We start from the raw sequence: 20,764 nt of genomic DNA, 5'->3' as shown, positions 1-20,764 counted from the left end.
ATTTGGAGCAGAACTGGTTTGACGACAAGCCGGTTCAGTTCGACAGTTTAGGGTCAAGCCAAAACACCCCCAGTTCGGCTTGACTCCAGACTGAACGGCCCCTGGCTGTTCGAGGGGTTTACATACCAAAGAGGTTTTTTAAAAAAATTAAACTTACCCCCTCCTGGGGGGACTTCTCCGAGGCAGGGGGATTTCCACAGAGGTCATGACCCAGCCACACAGGGTCATTTGTGCATGCATGGCGGCCTCCAAAATGGCTGCCATGCCAGGGGAAAGGCCGGGAAAGGGCCAAAGACTGCCCAGACCTGGCAATGGCTGCAATAATGGAGGCCAGTGGGGGAGGGGACCTCTGTGTACACCCCCCACCGCCTCAGAGAAGCCCCCCAGAAGGGGTAAGTTAAAAAATAGTATTTGATCTGCGAACCACCACCCCCCAGACTGGACCCAGGGAGAGGCATTTCGAGTGGGTGCTGGACCGAACTGGCCTGGTCCCAAACCGAACCAGGCTAGCCAGTTCCATGGACACCCCTAGCAGGCATTACATCAATAAAAAAATTATCAAAAGACATCCAAGCAGCAGTTATTACTTACACACATGGACAAATTTGTTGGTACCCTTACAGCTCATTGAAAAAGTGTTTTATGCCTCCTGAAAAGCGATTAAATGAAAAGCAATTGTCCCATGTATACCTGCATGCCTTTGATATGTCATCGAGCAAAGCAAAGCAAGTGTGAAAAGAGATAAAGTATTGCTTATTCTACAAAGATATTCTAAAGAGGCCTGGACACATTTCTTGGTACCCCTGAATAATTGGATCAGAGTGATATTTCAAATTAGCTGTTTTCTTTAATTAGCATCACACATGTCTCCAATCGTGCAATCAGTCATTCAGCCTATTTAAATGGAGAAAAGTAGTCACTCTGCTGTTTGGTATCATCATGTGTCCCACAATGAACATGGACCAGAGAAAGCAAAGGAGAGAGTTGTCTGAGGAGATCAGAAAGAAAATTATAGACAAGCATGTTAAAGGCAAAGACTATAAGACCATCTCCAAGCAGTTTGATGTTCCTTTGACAACAGTTGCAAATATTATTAAGAAGTTCAAGGTCCATGGGACTGTAGCCAACCTCCCTGGACGCGGCCGCAAGAGGAAAATCGACCCCAGAATGGGCAGAAGGATAGTGAGAATGGTAGACAAAAAGCCAAGGACAACTTCCAAAGAGATACAAGCTGAACTCCAAAGTCAAGGTCCATCAGTGTCTGATTGCGCTGTCGCTTTTTGAGTTACAGTGGGCTCAATGGAAGACGACCCAGGAGGACTTTACTGATGAAACACAAAAAAGCCAGACTGGAATGTGCTAAAATGCATATTGACAAGCCACAATGCTTCTGGGAGAATGTCCTTTGGACAGATGAGACAACACCATACCTACTGTGAAACATGGATGAGGCTCGGTTATATTTTGGGGCTGCTTTGCTGCGTCTGGTTAATAGATAGATAGATAGATAGATAGATAGATAGATAGATAGATAGATAGATAGGACAGACGTAGTGGTCAGGGCATGCAATCTCATTCCAAGAGTGTTGCCAAACATTAGGCTGCTATAAGCAGTAAATAAGAGTTGGGCTACTTTGTTAAGATTCTTTCTTAAAGGCTAAGATTAGAGATAGGGCACACCTATCTGACTTTAGGGCATGGCTTCCAACTGACCCTCAATTTTACAAGGTCAATCTACACAACAAACAGCCCTTGCCAGCACAAACAGTCATGACCTTCTCCTTATGTATTCACTAATGTAGGCAAACCTAATGTGTGATCTAAAAAGTGACCAGACAGCCAGTTACAGGACAGTTTCCATTCCACTTCCACCCCCACCACCCCAATTGTATATAAGAAAATAATACATAAGGAAAAGATTTAAATTGGCTCCTGCAGGGTAGGGGAAGAGGATTCTTGATTAATCACAATGGACGAGAAAATCAGTGTTGTGAACTAAACAGAGAAGGAATGTTCGATCTGGTTCTGAGAAGGAACAGAGAACAGCTTCATGAATAGCACAAGAGCCAGCCAATCAGTAGTATGCATTTCTATCAAGCCCAATTCTTGAAGAAAATGGTACACATGTCAAGGATACAGCGAGATGAGAGTGCTTCTACAGTGGAGTCATTGCTGAAATTACATCTGCTTGTCTTCAGCTTTTGATTGAAATTCTGTTGACTACGTTTCTCAAAACATCCTGTTCTGCATATACACCTTCTGCAAACAAATAAACCTTTAAAAACAGCAACCATGTCAAATTGCCCAAGAGAAATAAAATAACTCTTTCATTACAGATGATGGGTAGTGTATTGGCTTCTTATAAAAATAAGAAGTAATGCCTGAATTGTTCCTAGGAGGCACTCTTAACAAGGGCCATGCTGTACTCATGCACATGGAATTCAGGCTGCATCCCAAACTTGGGCAGGATTTTCCCCCTCTTGGTCTTATGAAAGCATAAACATTTGGCACTAAATCAACTCACATTGCTACATCATCAGACACTAGTTACCAGGAAGACTAACTGTTACTAGAGATGCCAAGTTCATCTCAGGTAAAGGAAAAAAGAAAACAAGTCATCATTACCTGCACAAGTGGAGTGATTCTGACTTTCTCAAGCAAAACCACCCTTCTTTTAAAAGCATCTATAAAAGCTTGCACTCAGCAAAGAATAGTTTCAAGTTCCAAAGAGCGATAATATTTTAATGGCTGGTCTTCATCAAGGCCGAGATTACATAAATGTAATTCACAAGTATGTGAACCATTACACATACATAGCATACCATGTCCATTCAACTGCTCAGGTACAACACAACACAAACTATGTATGTATTCCTCACTACTGCATCTCTACTTAGTTGAGCAAAGAAGCACTTTTTTCAAGTAGTGGTTTTCCTATCTTTAGCAAGAGGAGAGCAACTGGCCCTATCCAACCCCAGCATGGCACCCCTCCAGTGACTGGAGTCTACCATGTTTTTAAGATTGTGAGCCCTTTGGGGAAGGGGGACCATTTTAATTTATTTATTTTCCTGTGTAAACTGCTTTGAAAATTTTGGTTGAAAAGCAGTATATAAATATGCACAGTGGTAGTAGCCCTTAGCAAACGATAACTAAGGAAGCTATTTTTCTTTTAAAATGCTAACTAATTGGTCTTTTTTTGCACTATCCTTCCCATGCCAATAAGTTGCAGGCTCTTCTTCATTTTCTCTCTGCCTGACAGGTGAAGATGTAAAGGCTATCCTGACAAGATGGTATAAAGCAGGGGTGCACAACTCAAATGGTTTGGGATTGTTTTAATGAAAGGCAGTATATAAATTTAACAATAAATAAATAAATATAAATAAAATGCCCCAGTGGGTGCGAACCAACCATGACTTGCTGTGCGAGGGCCAAGGTCACAGTATTACATTAAACCTAACCAACAATATTTAATGAAAGCAATTAGCAGCTACTTGGGGATCTTTTTCTCACATTAGAGGACCCACAATTTTAGTCTTGTCCCTCAGTGGGGCAATTGGAGTGCATGCCAGTTCCAAACAAATGCCAAGTCTTCTCAACTCCCTAAACTGCTGTTGCTCTCAGGCTGCAATCCTAAGCATGCTTCACTGGATACAACGGACATATTTCTGAGTAAATATGCATAGGATGGCATTGCAAGGCAGTTTCTGGAGAAGGCAGAGGATTGCACCATCCCAGAGAAGAAGCAACTGACTAAAAGATGCTTCAGTCTCTAGGGCCACCCTCCCTGGGTCAACCCCTGGCATCTGCAGTTATAGACACACCCACACACCCTACCTGCCCCAATCTCCAGTTTGAGAGCTGTGCTTTAGGCTTCCCTCCAGTATTCTGTTCCAAAACAGCCAGACTCAAGCAGACAATTTTCACAAAAGTGCAAGCTGGTGCATTTTTATTATTATTTAGAAATTATTTCCTAACTGCCATCAAGCAATATTAAGAATACAAACTTCATGCAAAACATGACTAAGGAATGGGCATCTGCAGACAACCCTAAGCAACTACTGAGAATGTCTATAAACCACACTTATTAAAACTTCTTGGAATTATTGAACTACAGTCCAGATTTATGGCAGTTTACATTTCACTATATCAGACATATTTTCATTTGGATCAAAGCATGCAAAGATGAGTGTGTGTTATTTCAATAGAAAGATCTGCTCGATACAGTTTCCCCATGAAAGCCCGCCCACTAAGTAACATTACACCATTTCTTACCCAATTCCATGGAGGAAAGGAGAGGTAGTGTTGTTTTTCTAAATGTAGACCTTCCATTGTAAGCAGGCTTCCTTTCCTTTAGAGACTGCATTCAGATGAAGAAGAGGCAGAAGGAAAACTGCTCTAGCGTCTTGTCAATAGCTCCATTTTATTTGCGTTGTTTAGTTGCCACTATTCCTCTTTGCTGTGGGCCAAATTAGAACACTGACAACTTGTGCTGCTTTTCTTTGGCGCAGGACATAAAGCCCAGCTGCAGAAAAGTTATTATAATCAACTGTATTTGAGCAGTAAATGAAAAGGGCCATTATTAACATAGTTTACAGAAGAAGAAGACTTCCTCTGGCTTTACTGGGATATCCCCACGCAGAAGGTGCATGGGCACAGGGAGTTCATTCAACAGGCCAAATGCCCATCTTCTAAAAAAGAAAATACAAACTCTCTATACTGCCATTTAAATTCTGGCAGGGTAAATTAACTCTTTTATTACTACAGGGATTTGGCTGTCATCAAAAACACAGCTCTCGGAAGCACAGGATGGTTAACATAGCAGCCAAATTTGCTACTGGAGCAGGAGCGCCACTTCTAGTGCTAGGAGCAAAAATTTGTAACCAGCCAGCTTTTCCCTACCCACCACCCCACCGCCTTTGGGAAGCTCTGGCTTTCTACAGGAACCAATGGAAACAGAGAATGGACAGGCACTTGTCAGGAGGAAACTGGTCTCTGCTTGGATCAAGCAGCAGTGTCATACAAAGACTGAACCAGTGCAAAAGCTGGCACACCCCCACTGAAACTTGTGCATTCTTAGCCTGAGTACTTGACACAGCAAAAAGATCTTTTAAAAGCTGTTGAGGCTGGAGAGCTTTTAAACCCCCAGAGTACCCTGGAATGCAATCAAGGTCAAGTCTAAAGTCAGTCATGCAGATCTGGAATAACAGAGCTCTTTTGTACTGCACTTCCTCTGAATAACTACCACCGCATCCACACCCTCAAGTCCAGTTCTTTTGTCCTCTTTAAACAATTCCCCACCTTTGGAAAACTGTAGAGAACAGAAAATTATAAAAGGTTCTGTCCCCAAACACACGTGACAAGTTCTGGGAAGTGTTTTTGCTGTTACTACCATGGCACAAAATGCTTCTATTGCTTCAGAGCCTACCAACCTACAGTGCACTCATGCCCTTTCCCCTGTCTTAGCTGAATTACTGGGCTGCTGAGCCTCAACACTAGAACACTGGTCCAGAAAAAAACTGAACTGAAGTTACTATCCTTAAGCACTCCTTGCATCCAACTGTTGGGGGGTCCTGCACTGGACAGTCTTACAACCCAGAATCTTGGAGTCACTCTCTGCATGAGCCTGCCATGGGACCATCCCTGTATCTGACTGCTTGAGAACCTCTAGAGAGTAAACTCCCAGAGCCTCCTGAAGCTAGTCCATTCTCCTATGTGGGCTTGCCACAGGCTAAACCTGGCAGCCTGGGAACCCCATTGGTCCCTTTTGCTAGCTGTGAGCATATGGTGTACCATGAAACTTGGTGCCATGTTGGCACCTCACTGCTTTTCCTTGTCCTCTACTTGAGCAGTACCTTTGAAGGTGGGAAGTTATTGCTTTTTTACATCACACAAGAACAAGGAGGAGAAACAAACAAGTATTAAACTGCTCTTAGTTCTCTCTTCTCTCTGTCCATTTTTCTTTCCCCACCTCTCCCCCTGCTTCTGTCTACATTCCATCACCCACCAACCACAAGGCTACTGGAGTCTTCAGGTCCTTCACTCCCCCACCCTCCTTATCGAGTCCCCGGAAGCTACCTTCACTCCCTGTGCAATTGTGACAGTATGCCAAATACTACCATTTACACTGTACCTCTAAGTTTTAATTACTTTGTTTCAAAAGCCTTGTCTCCGAGTTTGTTGCTGCTCTGGGGTATCCTAGTGTTGGCATCTACCTGTGTCCAGACTGTAGTCTGTCTGTTATACACACTTCCAAATAAGTTTTGAGCCAGATCCCCCAAAGTAAGTCCAAAGGTATAGATCGATACATGTACAGAGCAAGTGTAGTAACAGTGGTAGAGATTATTGCCAAAGTTGTCCAGTTTTGCTGAGTAGATCTAAATATTAAAAGTTCTAAAAGCACTAATCAAGCTGATACTTGGCAGTTCTCAAATTCTTGAAATCCAAGGCAAACAGCAAAACAAGAGATGGGCCTCCATCCATATTGGGTGGGTCACAAGTTGTATAAGCCTAGTTTAAACATCAAGGCTGCAATCCTATGCACACTTACCTATGTATAGGAAAAAAGCCCCATTGAACTCAGCGGGACTTACTTCCAAGTAAACAAGAATATGATTGCATGGTAAAACTGAGGAAAATAATCTATGTGCACACCCACATTCTGGAGTTAAAGGAGGGCAATTTTATCCAGAGTGCCTGCTTTTAAGCTGCATTTAAAAATATTCTCTCCCTGAAGTATTCACAGTGACACACAGTCCTCATAAGATTTTTCAGACTTATGAGAGAGTTATCCTTATCAAGGAACATGCTGTATACCTCGTGGAACTTGGCTGAAAGGTCATTTTTCCATTTATCTGATCTTTGTTATGTCTTACCTATACACTAAGAAAGCTGAAGACAGAGGGACTCTAAAAAAAGGGAGAACCATGGAAATGAGAAGATCAACACCATAAGTCCTATACACATGCAGCTGAAAGGAATTCGTGAAAAGCCCATGGCCACAATTAGGAAGAAGAAGAAAAATTATGCATTCTTCAGTGTACAGTGAGATTTACTGTTCCGTCTTTCAAGGCATCTCTACATATGCTAAGCATATTTCTGGCTGGGGAGCACAGAGTGGTGTCTGCTCCCCTACCCCACCCCCTGCCTTGGCTGTGACACAGATAGCTGTCATTTTCCAGCTGACTCGGCTTATGGCAGACCTACTAAGTACCTCCCAAGCTTAGCAAAAACAGATCCTGGAAGTCCGTGACTCAGGAGAGGATTGCTGCCCAGGTTCAGGAGGTTTGCATTCACTAAGTAATGCAAACACTAACCAAGCCATTTTAGAAAGGAAGATAATGTGGATGGAAGGAAGACCCTTTGCACTCTGCTCAGTGATTCTGCTGCTCATGGTGTTAGAATTTATCTAATAAAGGAAATCTTGCACTTTCAAAGTCCACTATGCGCAGAGAAGCAATTTGTCTAAGCACTACACATGATACATGCCCTGAAATAACTCAAATCCCAGGGATAATCATCATTTTGCAGCAAAATCCAAGGTCTGCATTGTATATGTCCGGGGCAGATCTGTATTTCAACACAGATCTGTCCTAATCATAAAGGAAGGAAGAGGTGGGAGTGTGCTTAACAGTGCCATGGGTAAGGAGAGCCAAAGGAGTACCCTCCCTGCTCCTTAAGTACTTCCCCACAAGCCTCTCCAAATGTTTTTCACCCAGCAAAGGTTATCTGCAATCCCAGAAGAGAAAAATGCCTGAGGAAAGCAGCTGTTAGATAAGAGAGGATTCTGCACTTCTCACCTATGCGCTCCTCTTGCCATTATAAGCGCCACCCTATTACTAGGACCAATCCATATTGTGTAAAAAACAGAGAAATACAGATCTGTCACAATCACATCTAGTTTGACACCAGTGTACTCATACTGAAAGTAAAACTTCATGACCCCGCAACTTCAGTGAGGACAACATTGTTATGCCTCAATTTTGTTTTTTGATCTTAACAATATCTCCCTCCAATAAGCAATTCTGGGAGACAATATTTTTAATTCATTTTCAGCACACTAGTCTCATATTTTCCATAGCTAGGTCTAGGAAGGCAGCAAAAGCTAGCTTCTCATGAGAGGTTATGCAGAAGCCAGGAGCCCCACCCCTTCCTGGAGCTCAGATGAGCTCACCTGAGCCAAAGCAAGTGCCTGTGCTGCACTGTTCCCTCTAAGGCGTGCGCACATGCCTACGCTCACTAGTTTTTAAAATGTCTGCTCAGTTAATTTTAGATCCCACTCAGGTTGAATCAGGAAGGTCCCATTCTGAATGCATGTGTGCACACACTGCCTTGATACTCCCGCCCAGAACAAGACTCATTCTGCACAGAGATGGGGGGGGGGAATTAGAGAGAACACTGCTGTGCTGGTAACCCCTCATCCTAAGTAGGCCCATCAGGAGGGAAACCCCAAGCAGCTAGGAGTGTGCTGCTCTCTGGTGCAGAAGTTTGACCCTGGCATGCTGTTTCCTCTGCTCCTTGGGCCCTGGAAGTAATAGAGGGGGTTCTAGGGACAGGGGCTTTGGAGGGGGGGCACCAGGACCCCTGAACTCCAGGACTCCTCCAAGTGGACAACTGCAGATAGTACAACAAGCTGTGGCTGCTCAGAATTGGTTGGATCTAGGGAGTTTAATTGGGTCCGGAACTCTCGGCTGTGGTGTTCTCATCCTCCAAGAGAGTCTCTTCCAGTCAGAGTCTGAGCAGGTGCTGGTACACATTTCTATTCCACCACTGTAATGATGTCATTCCTCTCCAGTGCATACATTGGTTCCCTGTCAAGACCCTGAAGTTGTTGCAGAACCGGAGGACTCCCACTTTTAGAATTCTCCACATCTCATTCCCTGACTGTATCCTTTGCTCATCCATCATCACGTGGTTTAATTGTTTTATTTTTCTTTGTTGTGAACTGCCTAGAGTCATCAAGAGTGAGCTGCATACACATGCAATAAATAAATGTTGTTCTTTAAACCCTTCACCTCTATTCATCAACCACCTCCCTCTTTTCTTTTTTAAAAAAGTAGTCCCCTCCTCAAAAGCCACTTTCTTAAGCAAAGCATTTCCTAGACCACCTTATTTCCTCCTGCACTGCCACCTCTCTCTTCCCTACCTCACTTCATGACCAGCAATTTACCTTACTCACACAGACACACCATAACATTCATCCTTAACTTGTAGACTGAAAGCCTTTTGGATAGGGAGCATACCATTTGAGTTGTACAGTGCTTAAACACAGCACTAATTCTTCAATATTAAACTGTAGTAGTCTTTCTGGAACCATAGAGAACTGGGCAGTTGGGAATGGAGGAGTCCTAGGGGCAAAGATATTTGATAATACAGATCTGAATGCCACTATACAAAAGGAGGGAAGCTAGCACATTAGGTAATATGTTAATAGACGCTTGTACGAAGAGCTCAGGGGGAAAATGGAAACCAATTATCTTCCAAGCAGTAATAAAGAGCCCCAGAGACTGAAACTGTGCACAAAGCAGCATTATGTCCTGGTACAGGCTGCTGGGGCAAAACTCAAAGCTACTAGGGTTACATACAAGTGGTTAACCAGAGAATGTAAAAACATTTACCTGAATGGATAAGAGATTAGTGAGCAACAATCAGACAAGGCAAAGGGGGTTCTGAGCAGTGGAATTAGAGGGGGGGGGGTTTCCATGAGAGAAAGAAAAAAAATCTATTCAAAACACTGTTCTAAAAACCTTTGTTTGGCATCTATAATCAAAGCATATGGCTTAGAATTCAAATAGATTGTCATTTTCCTCCTTTCAGACTTTTGTGTGTGCTCTTTAGCAGTAATCTCAGAGGATTTCTTAGTTTTGTTTTACTCCTTGTTTCTAGGATACAGAATCTAAGCAGCCTAATATGAAGAGAAGCCAGAACAAAAAACAAAAAACAAAAACAAAAAAAGAGCCCACCCTACACTCAATATCCCAAGAACACAGGCACGAGGCAGAGTAAGGGAAAACTGGGCAACCACAGAACATTTGCCTGTTACAAAGAAATAAATGACTGTTTGAAAAAGCAACTCCAGGTCTTTCATCCCTGCTAAACCTAAATACTGGCTTAATGGTATAACAAATTAAATATCTTCATAAAGCTACTCAAGCCTTATTCCATTCATGGCCTGGTTTTGTGTACAAGAAGAAATAGCAGCACAGCCGTAGCAAGGCCTTCCAAGGTGAGCTGCAAGTTATTTCATTTGCTTTCTCCAAAAATAGTCACAAGAAAATAGTTGCTGCAAAATGCTTACAACATGGAACTTCATGCAACGTTCAGAGGCTCCTGGTAGGTAAGCAGATAAAGGATTTGATGAAGCATCTAGATCAAGGCTTTCCTCCCAGTACTGGTACTAACCTGCCACTTGCACCCATTTTTTGTGGCACAGGACTGTCCACTGTACATCGGATCTGACATGTTTGCTTGCATGTTCCGGATGTTGGGCTGCTGACGATGGTAGCATTTAGAAGCAAAGCAAACTGGACCTGCAACAAAATGCTGCAGTGTATCCCCAGCTCTTTTAAAAAAAAAAAAAAACCACCTGCTGCTTTTGTTCAGGGCTTCAGCCAACATAAAACAAGAGCAAGGCCTGTTCTTCAATATAACTTATGAAAACATTTTTATACCGCCCCAAACTTACATCTCTGGGCGGGGTACAACAGAATAAAAACAAAGTAAAACATTCGTTAAGACAAAAATTGGGGGGTGGGACACACACACAAGAACAATTTAAAATTTTTAAATTTAATTTAAACTTTAAATATATTCAAGATTAAGTTGTGTATTTTATTTTTATGAGCATCTGCCATGGCTGCTTATCACACCCCATAGTAGCCAGAGAGACAACTGCTCACATATCTGAAAAGGTGGGGGATGGGGGAGGCCCTTTTCAGGCTGCAAGATCCCCGAGGCTCAGACCCATGCATTTATGGGACATGGAATCTGAGAACAAGAGTGTGGCGAGTGGCTGAACCTGGTAGGTCAGGGCAGAGCACCATGCAGGAGAGGTTAACTATTTCCCCTCATGTCACTTTCCTACTGAAACTCACCCGCCCACCCCCACCACGGTGACTGTGTGCTCCTGAAGCAGCCATTTTCTGCAAATCACTGTTTCAGTGCAGTGATTTTGGCAATAAAATGGTACAGGAGGAAAGAGTTAACCTTCCTCCACAGATTTTTAATGAAATAAGAAGCACTTCCAGGTTGGAGCATGCATTTGTATGACATCTAGTTTGACCTTCAGACTTCGAACAATCCACAGTTCTCCGAGTTCGTAACATGTAATGCAAAATTGTAGTAAGTTCTAAAGTGAAGCCATTCCTCTCACGTGCAAGAGTTCCAACTTCTAAACAGTGTTATTTGGACTTTTGCTTTAGAACAAGTTCACTCAGCAAAAGACAAAGGGCACCCAAAGTCTAACCTAGATTTCAGACATTTAAAGAAGAGAGGAAACAAACATAAGTCCAAAAGCAAATTGCATTGTCTCATGAGTTTTGAGGCCTGTTGGGGTGAGCTGATGTTCACAGTTAAGTGAGTTTTGCACTTTCAAACTATTCTACAGTAAAAATAAAGGCCTGTTACATAACTTGGCCCTTTGGCTGGAACAGCAGAGAAGTTAAATCTCAGGACTGCCCTCAATTGGCAGATTTAAATAAATGATGAGTCAACTACTGGAATATCTGGAGAGGAGCAAATCACAACTGAAGCATATGTAAGAGCGGCATGGAAGGCACCCATGCAGTGTCAAGTACATTTTGCACTGCTCAAGCCAGCAAAAAAGCACATCCGTTCAAGAGGAAAGAGCATTCAGCAAATCCTAGCCCTCTCTGCCAACTTTTCTTTTAAAGCCTCAGAATGAAGACTCAACGAAGCCAATGAAACAGCAATGCCAAGCTTTTTGTGTGTGTGTGTTGCCAAGAAGGTATAAATCCCTTGAGGACAAGGTAATAAAACAAACTGACCTTGCAACCCAATTAGGTCTGCAAACAGTTTCTAGTATGTTTGGGGCCTATAATGAACACAAGGATAAAGTGAATACAAAAGCATTGCCTTGACTTGTATCAGCATCACAAGACAGCCATGGAAGACACTGTTTAGGCAAGGCACACACATGCTGGTTAAAAACAAAAACCCTCCGGTCTAGGCATATTTCATAGGTATCCCTACATCTCCTCCACCACTACCATAAAGCACCACCTTGATTCCTTTGCAAAGGCCTAAGGAATAGCTTAACTTCTTAACTGATGGTATCTGCAAAATATTTTGGAAATAAATTTGCTTCCATCCATTCTGATTTAGATGCCACAGTTACAGCAGAGTCAGAGATGGATACAGCTATGAGGTTATCTAGTCAGATTACTATGGATATCTTTCAGTATGAGGACATGAACAGACTGCTTGGAGGCTTGAGACTGATCACTTGCATTCTTGACTCACGGGCTTCTTGGCTTATTTAACACTGGCAGACTGTGTCTCTCTGTGGGCATCATGCCTCCCTGATATATACTATGGTTTCTGCTGCTATTAAAAGGAAACAATAGTGAGACCACTCTTGAAGAAACCCAGCCTTGGCCTCAGCAAGTGTTAGCTCTTCCATTCTTGAGCAAGGTGGTGGCATCACAATTCCAGGCACTTCTAGATGAAATCAGTTATCTGGATCCATTCCAGTCTGGGTTCAGATCTGGTGTTGGGACTGAAACTGTCTTGCTCTAGGAGATGGATATGGGAACACCATCTTATTTATTCTCCTATATGCTTCAGAGCATCCAATATCATTGACCATGATATCCTTCAGTCACCTGACTAGCATGGGACTAAGAGGCACTGTGATTCAGTCTCTTTCTCTAGCCTTTGGCCTATATGGGGTGCTATGGGGTGAAATATAAAAAGGTACCTGGCAACAGTTTCCCGGGTTAAGACTGGCAACCTTCAAGACCATGCCTTCCTTTACGGCAGTAGAAACTAGCTCTAGCTCAAGGAGGCATGATCCATCTTGTCTCCCTTGATTTTTAATACATGAAACTGCTTGAATAGGTCCTCTGGAGGTTTGGCTTGAAATATCTTCAGTATGCTGTTCACTTGTAGCTCTACATCTCATTTTCAACTGATTCTGGGGAAGTGGTGGACACACTGAACTGGTTACTGGGGTCATTCCAGGCACAAATGAGGAGTGGGGGCTGAAATTTAATCCAGAAAAAACAGATGTACTTTTGGTCAGGGATTCTACTGTTCTAGACGGGGAATAGTTATTCATCGCTCCGTCTTTATAACCCACTTTTTTATTTTTAACATCACAAACGGGATAACAAAGCACACTTGTAAGAAAATAGTTTCTTCAGGGTGTGTGCGTGTGTGGATTTTTGGCACAAAAATGGCAGAAGGGAAGGTGTTAAACCCCATCACGACCACCACACAATTCACTCCCAGGCCAAATAGCAGGCCCTGATAGCTGTTTGTGGGCTTCAAAGTCCACTTGCTGATTTAAGTCTGTCTGTTAATGATAGGTTTAAAGACAACAGGTTTGGCCTCAAAGAGACTCCTTTTCTGGCTTTCAGCATCTGAGTTAATCATACAGTAGAGAAATTAGAGATTGCTAAGCACTGTGTGTAAGTACTTTACTTACTCACACAATGACAAAGGCCCCTGTCAGGCTGGCTTCAGAACAAACCACGTGGCAAGCCTAGCTATGACAAAAATGAAATCTGTACTGCCCCCACATTAGACCTGCAGTTGCCAAAGCAGCAGCTTTCTAAGACTGGCCACAATTTCTTTCCTTCCCACTCCAATCTAATTATATCCACCCACACATATTAGCAAAACCAAATGCTAGATCTGGCTAAATATTCACCATGCTCCAGAATCACAGTCAGGCACTCACCATTACATCTGCCAGCTAATCAAGTTCTCATTCCATTAGCTACACTATATAATAATATACATATGGAAGGTGCTTGCCTTGACATTTCAGGCACTCACAGACAACATCAACTTTTCCTAGGTGGTGGCCAACAGTTTTCAGCTTGGGCATGTGAACCTAACCATTTACTCTTTCCACTCTCTTATGAAAATACACAGTGCAACCAATCAGTGGGAGGACAGTGAAGCGATGGAGATGGATATTTCCTTGGATCAGAGGAAGAAAGAGCACCAGCCTAGGGCCAGTCCACTAGATGAAATCTGGTCCTTAGACAATATATCAAGTTATGGATGGCAACCAAGAATAGGTGCAATCCTTTGCTGCTTTGCCTTCTTCCAAGTTCCCCTCCCCCTGCAAGGTAGAGCAGAAACAAGTGCTGGGTCCTCCACAGACGTCCTTCCACTCATGTCCTCCTGCTTTTCAAAAGGCAGGGGGAGCAGGACTTAGGGAGAAAATGGCAGCTGCAGCTTCTGTCAGATAAGAATGGGGTAGAATGGGGTGAGGGAGGTCCCAGGGGGCCTTGGGATATTCACATTGATGGCATTCCAGTGGACTGCAAGGTTAGGAATGTGGGTGAAGCTCACTAAGCTGTCTCAGGTGTCAGTGAAGCACACGCCAGGCCTATACCAGTCCCTGTCTGATTGCCCAAAATATCACTCAGCCGTCCCCTTCTTCTTTTCTCTGGATGCTGAGGGCCAAGAGCACTGCTGAAGTTTACTTGGTTCTACTATATTTCTGTAGTGTATCAGAGCCCCCAGTAGCTTGACAAGATGGAACAACTAATGGGAAAAATTCATTGTCTTCATTTCCCAGGCTGCAGGATTCAAATCCTGTTGGTATAAATTAATCACAAGAGAAGATTCTCTCAAAGAGGATAGCAAAGGTCCCGCTGTACAATCTTAGGAAACAGCAGAAAATGCTTCAGATAGAGAACAAAACAATTCAGGTTGCCTACCTCCAGAATGTCACAATGTACTTGCCTCCAAAATGTCATTGATTACTTCCCTTACGGAATCTGTCTACCTGTCCATGCAATTGTTTTGACCCAGTTAGGGAAAGTCGGGAAGAACTGTACAAGTCCCAGAATGAAAAAGTTGATGTAAAATGCTCAGGGGCTCTTCTTTCCCTTGCATCCCAAAACAACCACTGCATGTGAACCTTCACATCACAACACTATTTGACATTCTTAGGGAGCATCACCTACTCCACTAAAAGCTCAGAATCAACCTCATGTTTTTTGAGTTATGTCCAAGTTCAACATGCCACAGAATCCAATTATAAATAATGCAACACAATTAATGCTTAACTAAGAGCAAGGGCTGGTACCACAAAAAAGAATTTCATTAGCCATGACAGTTAAAGTATTCCCTTTAAAGTGATTTAAAGCAACACCACTGATGTTCACCATAATTGGAGAGAATTATGAGCCTCTTATAAAATGTGTCACTCCACTACAAGACAGCTTTGGCATAAACTGTATCTTTAGGCAGACAACGTGCACCCATTTGAGAACACCCTCAGTGACTCACCCAGCTGGATAGGCAACGAGACCACTCTTGGGGTCACAGGCCAATCCTCTGCCTCCTGAGACTGTGATTCCCAACACCTTCTCCAAGGTCACCTAGTAAAAAGGAAAAAAGAAATTAGATGCATATAATTCAACTTGCATGTAACCCCACCACCCACACCCTTTTAAAAAATGAAGCAAAGTGATCATCTCACTGAAGACTGGATGCTGCAAAGGAAGCAGCAAAAGTATCACCAAATATCAAGCTCTGTTATCCTGCATCAGTAAGAGACATTCTTCCTTAGAACCTATTTTGCCCTCTTGTCACCACACACACACACACACACACACACACACACACCCTTACCTTTTCCTAATGTTACTGTTCCTTCTGCTGCAGCAGAGGGTGAGGCAAGTAGTCAGGGCCATCCATCAGCCTGAGGAGGACCAACTGTCATCTGCCCCCCACTCACCCACCCATGGGAAGAAGGGAGGAAGAAGGAAACTTCTCTAAATTGAGAATGGTGAAAATAAAACTGAAAGGGAAAACCGGGAGAGTCACTTTGCTCCAGAATGCATGGAGTTTACTTAAAACCACACTACTAGAAGCCCAGTTAGAATGTATACCAAAAAGGAGGAAAGGTACCACTGAGTCCGGGAGGATGCCAGCATGGCTAAGAGGTTAAGTCAACGAAGCTATAAAGAGGAAGGAGGATTCCTACAGCAAATGAAAGGCCGGCCCAAGTGAACAGAACAGAAAGGAGCATAAATGCAAGGCGACAATAAGTGAGGCAAAAAAGAGTTTGAGGAACATTTAGCTAAAAGCATCAAAGGGAATAACAAAAACTTCTTTAAATACATCAGAAGCAGAAATCCTGCCAAGGAGGTGGCTGGACCATTAGAGTTATTTATTTAAATATCTATCTATCAAATTTGTATACCGCCCCAAACTTTCATCTCTGAGGGAGTGAAAGGGATTATGCAGGAGGATATGGAGACTGCAGAGAAGCTGAACAAGTTCTTAGCATCTGTCTTCATGGCAGAGGATACTGAGTATCCTGTCCCTGAACGAGGCTTCTCAAGGACAGAGGCTAAAGAACTGAGTCAAATAGAGGTGACAAGAGATGACATTCTCTAAATGGAGGAAAGAAAGGAGTGCAGTCTCTGTACTCAGACCAGTGCTTCTTAATTTATTCATAAATGATCTAGAAGTTGGGATAAGCAGCAAGGTGGCCAAATTTGCAGATGACCCCAAACTATTTAGGGTAGTGAAACCCAAAACAGATTGTGAGGGGCTTCAAAACGATCTCTCCAAACTGTGAGTGTGGGTGACAAAATGGCAAATGAGCTTCAATGTTGACAAGGGTAAAGTAATGCATATTAGTGGGGGGAACCCAACTTCATATATACGCTGATGGGATCTGACCTGTTAGTGACTGACTAGGAGAGGGATCTTGGGGTCATGGTGGACAGCTCGTTGAAAGTGTCGGCTCAATGTGCGGCAGCTGTGAAAAAGGCCAATTCCATGCTAGGGATCATTAGGAAGGGGGTTCAAAATAAAACTGCTAATATTATAATGCCCTTACACAAAACTATGGTGTAGCCACACCTGGAGTACTGCGTACAGTTCTGGTCACCATATCTTAAGGAGGACATTGCAGAACTGGAAAAGGTGCAGAAGAGGGCAAGCAAGATGACCAGGGGGCCTAGAGCACCTTCCTTATGAGGCAAGGCTACAACACCTGGGGCTTTTTATTTTAGAAAAAAGATGACTGAGGGCAGACATAATAGAAGTCTATAAATCATTCATGGTGTGGAGAAAGTTGTCAGAGATAAATTTTTGTCCTCTCAAAAAACCCTAGAACCAGGGGTCATTCCATGAAACTGATTGCCAGGAGATTTAGAACCAACACAAGGAAGTACTTTTTCATACAACACATAACTCCAGAGGACCACTGAGGTCATCTGGATTGGTCCGTCTCCAGTTGCCGCCAACAAACCTGGTGGCCATACCGGGGGTGGGTGGGGGGGCTTCTCAGTTGCTGCCCAGAGATAGTGGAATGTGCTCCCTACTGAAATACGATCTTCGCCATCTCTGACAATTTTTAAAAAGCATTTGAAAACCCACCTCTTCACCCAAGCTTTTTCATCTTTTTAAGTTGTTTAGGTTTTAATCTGTGTTTGATTTTAAATTGTTTTTAAGTTTTTGTGTATGTTTTAAACTTGTTTTTATGTTATTGTTAACCATCCAGAGATGGGATGTGTATAAATCTGATAAATAAAATAAAATAAATAAATAATCAACTTGAGGAATTCTCTGCCACATTATGTGGTGACAGCCAACAACCTGGATGGCTTTAAGAGGGGTTTGGATACATTCAAAGGAGAAGAGGTCTATCAACGGCTACTAGTCTGATGGCTATAGGCCACCTCCAGAGGCAGGATGCCTATAAACACCAGCTGCAGGGGAGTAACAGCAGGAGAGGCAACATGCCCTCAGCTCTTGCCCTGTGGACTTCCCAGCAGCATCTGGTGGGCCACTGTGTGAAACAGGATGCTAGACTAGATGGGCCTTGGGCCTGATCCAGCAGGGCTGTTCTTATGTTCTTTAGAACCAGGTCCTCCTCTACAGCCATTGTCATCAGGATGCAGCAGAGGGTGAGGCAAGCAACCAGGCCCCTCCATCAGCCTGAGGAGGGCCAAGTACCTCCTGGACCCTCCCCTCTGACAACTTCCCCACACCCCTTTTTAACTTTCATTTGATTCTTAAAAAAAAAAAAAAAAGATTGTGAGCCCTTTTGGGATAGGATTATTAATTCTAAAGAATGCTGTAAGCTGCTCTGTGTCTTCGGGAACTGAGTGTGGACTTTATTTAATGTACACATGCAATATTACCAGCAGCAGTTCATTATTTTGATTCCATGTCGACGACTTCTGATTTTATTTACAATTGTGGATTATATCTTCCATCAAGTCTCCAAAAAGCCTGTAGGGCGTTTTCCAGATTACACATTGCAACAGTTTCGTAACATGTCAAATCATGTTTTTATTTATTTATTGTTCAATTTATATACCACCTTTCATTAAAAACAACCCCAAGGCAGTTTTGACATTACAGTCATCACATTGTCACTATGGTACTGTCCATATTTCCCATGCCTTGTTTCCAGTTTCTTTGATACGTTACGCCCCTATAACAGGGTAAAAGTGCTGCAGGAAAGTAGCTGTATTTTTCCGTTGTAGGGAGCCTTGCCCTACATTTTATGCGAGGAATAAGAGACATCATTGCTGATGCATGCTGGATAAATGAGAAAGCCAAAGAATACCAGAAAGAAGTCAATATGTGCCTTACTGACTATAGAAAAGCCTTCAATTGAGTCGACCATGTCAAGCTGTGGAATATCCTTTGGAAAATGGGTGTCCCAGAACATCTAATTGTTCTCATGAGACACCTATACACAGGACAGGAAGCCACAGTCCAGAAAAAACATGGTAAAACAGACTGGTTCCAGATCAGCTAAGGAGTAAGACAAAGCTGTCTACTTTCTCATTTATTCAACTTCTATGTTGAACTTATACTGAGAGAAGCTGGATTGCAAGAAGATGAGCGTGGTTTTAAAGTTGGAGGAAGAAACATCAATAACCTGCGCTACGCTGGTGACACCACTCTGATAGCTGAGAATGTGGATGGTCTGCAAGCTCTAGTAATGAAAGGAGCATAGTGAAAAAAATGGGACTACGACTAAATGTAAAGAAGACTAAATTAATGACAATAGGTACAGCAACCAGCCTCAGAATTGACACTGAAGACACTGAAGTGGTGGATAGCTTCTGTCTTTTAGGATCAACGATCAACAGTAAGGGATCCAGCAGTCAAGAAATACGCTGCAGACTAGCACTTGGTAGGGTTGCAATGAAGACCTTGGAAAGAATATTTAGATGCTGTGACGTGTTTATACCTACAAAGACTAGAATCATTCAGACAATGGTTTTTCCTGTGACACTCTAAGGATGCGAAATCTGGACTTTGAAGGAGCAAGATAGAAAAAGTATTGACGCTTTTGAATTTTGGTGCTGGAGAACACTTTTGAGGATACCATGGACAGCCAGGAAAACAAACAAATGGATCATAGAACAAATCAAACCAGAATTTTCACTCGAGGCGCAAATGACGAGGCTCAAATTATCATATTTTGGACACATTATGTGAAGAGCCAGTTCCCTTGAGAAGTCCATAATGCTGGGGAAAGTTGAAGAGAAGAAAAGGATGATCAGCAGCAAGGTGGATAGACTCGATTATGACAGCAATGAATGCACCACTGCGAGACCTTAAAGGCCAAGTTGAAGACAGATCATCCTGGAGAGAATCTATCTATGTAGCTGCTAAGAGTCAACACTGACTTGACAGAACTTAATCAATCAATCAGCGTGTGGTGGTGTGGATGGTTTTTTTCATGCATGAAATAATGCTTACTTGACTGCTACTCCCCCTGCATGGCAGGATAGGAAGGCAGGATGACATGGGCGCTGCTTACTGCAGGTAGGGAGAGAGGCTCTCTTCCCCCGTCTCCCTGCCAAAAAACACACTGCAAGCAAGGTGCAAAGAGCGGGCTCCACTGGCCAGTATTGTTTGCTTTCTATCAGAGCACCTTTAACTCCGGGGTTCTTGAGGCATCCCCTTTCATTTTCCTATTAATTTGCCTTAATTCGGTAATTTGTTTCTGGATTTCAGCCTTCACCCATTCAGTGACACTTTTACTGAAGAGGAAGCCCATTGAACTGAATCATTTACTTCCATGCAATCCCATTTGCTTACTATGGTTCAATAGCATTATGACGACAGGTTGATTTTACAGACCCTCTCCAACCCATCCATGAAATATCCCACTTCTAGCCAGGGCAGCAAAGCAGCCTCTGCCACAGGAGTAGTCATGGATGGCTTGTTCCTGCAAGGTAGCCATGGGGAGCACAGGGGACTGACTCAGACACTGGCTGGGCTTCTCCAATAAACAATCTCCCCATCTGAGAAGCCTCCTAGCTTGCTCTGGCATCTGCAGCAGACCAGGCTCTCCCCGCTCTCTCTTTCCTCCCGGTTCCCCCTCCCCAATAAAAATCCCTTCAGCCAAGAACAATTCATTGCAGAGGATCTCCTCACACACCATACTCCCCTCTCCTTCCTCATACAGTGAAGCCTCCACACACAACTTGGCTGCACAAATGGTGGTAACAATATCCCAAAATCTCTGCTCCTTCCTATTATTATGGCCCCCTCTCCAGCACTGGATTTTATTTTTTCACTG

General features: G+C 43.1%; 1 protein-coding gene across 7 annotated transcripts in view; it reads right to left on the bottom strand.

Annotated features, from left to right (window-relative positions):
- MAPKBP1 (mitogen-activated protein kinase binding protein 1) overlaps positions 1 to 20,764 on the bottom strand; it is a 164,881-nt gene that overhangs the window by 103,107 nt on the left and 41,010 nt on the right. For all 7 annotated transcript variants that reach the window (XM_053283011.1, XM_053283012.1, XM_053283014.1 and 4 more), the window contains exon 3: positions 15,487 to 15,578. In XM_053283011.1, coding sequence (XP_053138986.1) covers positions 15,487 to 15,578 — 92 coding nt within the window. The remainder of the gene's footprint in view (positions 1 to 15,486; positions 15,579 to 20,764) is intronic.

This window comes from Hemicordylus capensis, chromosome 1, assembly GCF_027244095.1.
Source record: "Hemicordylus capensis ecotype Gifberg chromosome 1, rHemCap1.1.pri, whole genome shotgun sequence".
Taxonomy (NCBI): domain Eukaryota; kingdom Metazoa; phylum Chordata; class Lepidosauria; order Squamata; family Cordylidae; genus Hemicordylus; species Hemicordylus capensis.
This window is presented reverse-complemented; position numbering and strand designations above follow the sequence as displayed.